Raw genomic sequence first — 4,442 nt, forward strand, 5'->3', positions numbered from 1 at the left:
AAAACGGCGTATCGTTTACGAGGTTGAATGGTGGTTATTGGTGTAGTGATACTGAAGGCCCAAATACAGGCCCAAGTAACAAAAAATGAATAACTGGCAAGGCAATTGCTTCTAGCACTTTAAAATTGCCTCCTGCACCTTTTTAAACTTCCTAAAAGACTGATCCAAAATGTAAAATTATATTTCGAATCAGTCTTACCATAATGTAACTTAGAATGTAACTTTACATTCCGAATTAGGTTGAAGAAGCAACTGACATTCAAGCTAATCTAATTAAAAAAATAAATACAAAATCAAAAATCCAATTGAAATAATAATAAAAAGTCTAGAAACTTGATTAAAATTTTGGTAAACATTCATGGACCCACAAGTAATTAAACTTTATGTTGAGTCATAAGACAAATCAAGATCCTGAAGTTGTTGTGTTTGAAATGCATATAGATGAAAAATGTTGAGTATGTGTTTGATGGATCAGATGACAACAAACATGTGTTGAAGTTCTCAACATTTATGATCTAGTTAATGTTCTGTTGTTTGATCTTGTGTGCAATTAATGTCTAGAGATTATTTTGAGGGTCCGTTGAAGAACAAAAAGAGGGAGAAAAGTCAAAAGATAAAGGTACCTATTCCATCAAAACTCAAAAGGCATGTCTAGAGCAAAAGATATTGTACTTCATAATACAAAAGTTGATATAATTTATGATGCTGAATTTGGAGTGATCTTCAATACGGATAACCAAAATGTTTTATCAGTCTTATGTGACTAGTTGATTAATTGCTACAAGGAACATATCTATCTTTAAACAATCAACAAATGAAAAAGGTCGTTTAGAGACAACGATTATTTTCTCAATAAGTTTATAAATACCAAAAGTTTTTTAAGTGTTGTAGTTATGAATTTCTGAACGAACACATCTCTTAAGTTTTCAAATGCTTGTAATAATCTTCAAAGTTGTAAAACACTCTCAAAACACCTTGTCGATCCTAAGAGAAAAAGGCTATGACCTTATTATATATTTGTATACAAGACATTAGCTTAATTTGTATGCACCCAACCTTAAATAAATTTGCTAATTTGTGTAAAATCAGAAGTAGTTTAGTAGGAAATTAGGTTGGAAAGACTAGTGCAAACACTACTTGAGTGAAGCTAGAAGTGGTTAGTGAAAATAACACTTTTATGTTTGAAGTAGACATTGGAAACTAGGTGAATTATTAAGAACTAGGCATAATCTTAGTGAAAGAGATGAATTAGTATATATCTTTGTGTCTTTATGCTTTATCTTTTCACATGTTTTCATTTGATCTTGTTTCAAAGTTATCGTCTGCTTATTCTTTTTCCTATCAAACTCTCTTTTGTAAAAATTTGAATTGTACCGAAGTTTACCTTATGAAAAGTTTGTGAAAATTTTTATATATCATAATTCAACTCTCCCTTTTGTGATTTTTGTCTTTACACCTTAATTTTTAAGTAATTAAAAATATAATAATGTGTATTTTTAAGACAAGTAATTTAATATTTTTATCATGTAATTGATAATGGTTATTTATGGAAATTTAAATTATAATAATCTATTTTATATTATTATTAAGCATAAAATATTATTGTATATTTTAAAAATTCTTGCATGAAACATTTATGAATTGTAATTTTAAGTAAAACTATCATAACATAGAAAAAAGATCTAGAGGGATGACACACTCTTGTAAGTCCTGCCAAGCTTGCATGTGGGAGAATAATCAATTTGGTAAGATAATTTATGGTTGATTTCTTATGTGTGTAAATTTTTTTGAACGGGTCACAGTCATACATTGCGAGTAAGATTAGTCTAATCTAGTGAATTGATAGACACATGTGATCTCTGATCCATAAAAAAAATATAGATAAATAATTTGAAATTGTTTCAACATATATATTTTTTGTAATATTATTATTTTGGACTAGCAACAACCAATGCAAGCACAATTTTCATTCTTACTAGTTTAATAAATAAGTATTATTAGCAATAAAAAGATTACATTGTGAATTAGTTAGAAATAATTTTTAATAAAAATTGAATAATTATTATATAAAATAATAACTTTATGATTTTTTTTTAAATTTCAATTTTGATCTATTTATTTTCTCTTTCACAAATTTAGTTAAATACATACTTTTGATTTAATTTTCAATTTTACAAAATATGTTAAGTTTAAGATTTAATTAGACTAAAAATAAATAAAAAAAAGATATACAAAATTAAAAATTAGACAAAAAGATGTGAATTTTTAAAAATGTAAGAATTAAAATCATAAAAAATAAAGGAGTCCAAATCATAAAATAAGAATTATACATAAGACACCAAAGTTGTAATTTAGTTATATTTTTTTTAAAATGATTTGGACAGCCCACTCTTTCGAAATTCGAAACCCTAAATCGCCGACACCCCCAATTCATTTGGTTCACTCCGTGCGACATCGAAGGTACGCTTCTCTCTCCCTACAACTTTGATCTTGGAATCTCACACTCCCACCCCATTTATGGTTCTCATCATTTCTTAAAATTTGTTTGCACGCTTTCTCAACTCACCAACTTGGTTCAGTCTTCATTTTTTCCCCCATTATTTAGTTCACTGTTGTTCAATAAACCTTTCCCTTGTTTAATTGACAGTGTAGCACTCAATTCTTTAGCACCTTTTTTGTTGAGTGGAAGAAAAAGAATTCTTTTTATCTGTGCAATGCGTTTTTGGAGATAGTTTATTTGTTCATAGAAATGGACATTTTTTCCCATCTTTTTCTGTGGATGCATGTATAGAGAAATTATAAAGCGAAATGCGTTTGAATCTCAGTGTTGTGAAAAAGAAAACTTGGCTTCTTTAGTCTCTACCTTTAGATCACATTGTAATTTGCCGCTAGGCTTGTTGTGAATTTTATGTCTCAAATGAAATTCGTTCATTTCTGGTTTTTTGACGCATCTTTTCTTGTTTATTACAACTTTTAAATTCGTATGCAACTGTTCAGATTCGTTATTATGAACTGACTCTTGTTCATGAGGTTTTTATTCGTCACCTCACGTCACCTATTGAATTTCGAAATGAAAATTATGAAATTATGTGTGGTTATCTCAATCTGGGTGGTTGTGCTAATATGTAAGAAAGTGAAGAAATTGTTAAATATTTGGGAAATAAAAATTATGATTTGGGTTTGATTCTTACTTGCATACACAAGAAATATGTGTAATGTGTTGATGTTCCTATTTAAAGACACAATTAGCTGATTCAATGTTGTTGTTTGAACTGGTTTTCTAGTGTACCATGTATAGCTTTCTTTTCATTTTAATTGAAAAAAAAAGAACTGCGGTTGATCATGTTGAACAGTTTTTGGGTTTATGATAATGATTCATTTGTCTTTTGCTAGAGTAAAGAATGGGTGACAAGAAGAAGAAGGCTCAGATGTTTGTAAAGCTAGTGTCTGCTGCTGGGACTGGATTCTTTTATGTTAAGCGGAAGCCAAGGCAGTTTACAGAGAAGCTTGAGTTCCGAAAATATGATCCTAGGGTTAATCGTCATGTTCTGTTTACAGAGGCTAAAATGAAGTGATAGGACCTTTAATGGCTTCCTTTGCATTGTAACTGAATCATTCTTGTATTTCTCTGAGACAATTATCTCATTTGGTATTAGATTATGAACCATGCACTCATGCCAATCCTTTTACTGTCTCTGCCTCTTAGCTATTCAGGTTCGGTATCAGTTCATAGCATTCCATTCCTGGCTGTGAATTGTTCTGAAGGCTTTGCTTGAACAAATGATTGAAGACCTTGAGTATGCTAACTTCTGTTCTAGCAGAGTTAGGCTCCAATTAGATTCAGATAATTTGTTATGGAACATGATTGTGTTAGGGTCCCATCCCATGATGTTCCAAAAGATGATAATAGAGTCAGGTATTTCTGTAAGTCACATTACCTATAATTGCGCAATACATGCTCAAAAACAAAATGGCATGTTCATTAGTTAAGCCGTTTTCTGTACATTCAAGTGAGAATGTTCTCATCAAAATTTCAAATGCCAACTTTCCCCATACGTGCGTTTTGACAATTGAATATCATTTGTCAAATGGGAAACCAAGATAGGCAACTGCAACTATTACATACAAGCTAAACCGGAGCACTTCTTGTTCTACTATTATCCTTTTGAAAAGCCGGTTGAGACTATATAGTATACAAATTAGAATTATATGCGGGTGGGAGCAACACAATTTGGTTTCTGGCACAACTAAATAGGTTAAGAATGTTAAACAATTAAGCTGTGGTTTCTGTCACAACAAAATAGGTTAAGAATGTTCGACAAAATAAGCTGTTGGTCATCTAGGTAGTTGGAGATTGCATCTCAACTATTGCTATAACAGCTTCTATGTATATGAGACTATAGCGAGATATATGGGTCTGCAGTGTTTTAAGCCGCTATCCA

At 30.6% G+C, this 4,442-nt stretch overlaps 1 protein-coding gene across 3 annotated transcripts; it reads left to right on the forward strand.

Annotated features, from left to right (window-relative positions):
* The first annotated feature begins 2,339 nt into the window (after positions 1 to 2,339).
* LOC100778721 (50S ribosomal protein L33) lies at positions 2,340 to 3,931 on the forward strand. Of its 3 annotated transcripts, none has more exons than XM_006596051.4 (2): positions 2,340 to 2,460; positions 3,394 to 3,660. In XM_006596051.4, the coding sequence occupies exon 2, from the start codon at positions 3,402 to 3,404 to the stop codon at positions 3,573 to 3,575; it is 174 nt and encodes a 57-aa protein (XP_006596114.1). In that variant the 5' UTR covers positions 2,340 to 2,460; positions 3,394 to 3,401; the 3' UTR covers positions 3,576 to 3,660. The 3 variants fall into 3 exon arrangements, with proteins under 3 accessions (XP_006596114.1, NP_001366156.1, XP_014622783.1); NM_001379227.1 differs by having other exon boundaries at positions 2,403 to 2,460; positions 3,401 to 3,931; XM_014767297.3 differs by lacking the exon at positions 2,340 to 2,460 and adding an exon at positions 2,496 to 2,520.
* The last annotated feature ends 511 nt before the right edge of the window (positions 3,932 to 4,442 follow it).

This window comes from Glycine max, chromosome 14 (genome assembly GCF_000004515.6).
Source record: "Glycine max cultivar Williams 82 chromosome 14, Glycine_max_v4.0, whole genome shotgun sequence".
NCBI lineage: Eukaryota > Viridiplantae > Streptophyta > Magnoliopsida > Fabales > Fabaceae > Glycine > Glycine max.

Excerpts from the sequence above, each read along its gene's own strand:
- LOC100778721 (XM_006596051.4), top strand. The coding sequence starts at position 3,402 with ATGGGTGACAAGAAGAAGAAGGCTCAGATGTTTGTAAAGCTAGTGTCT.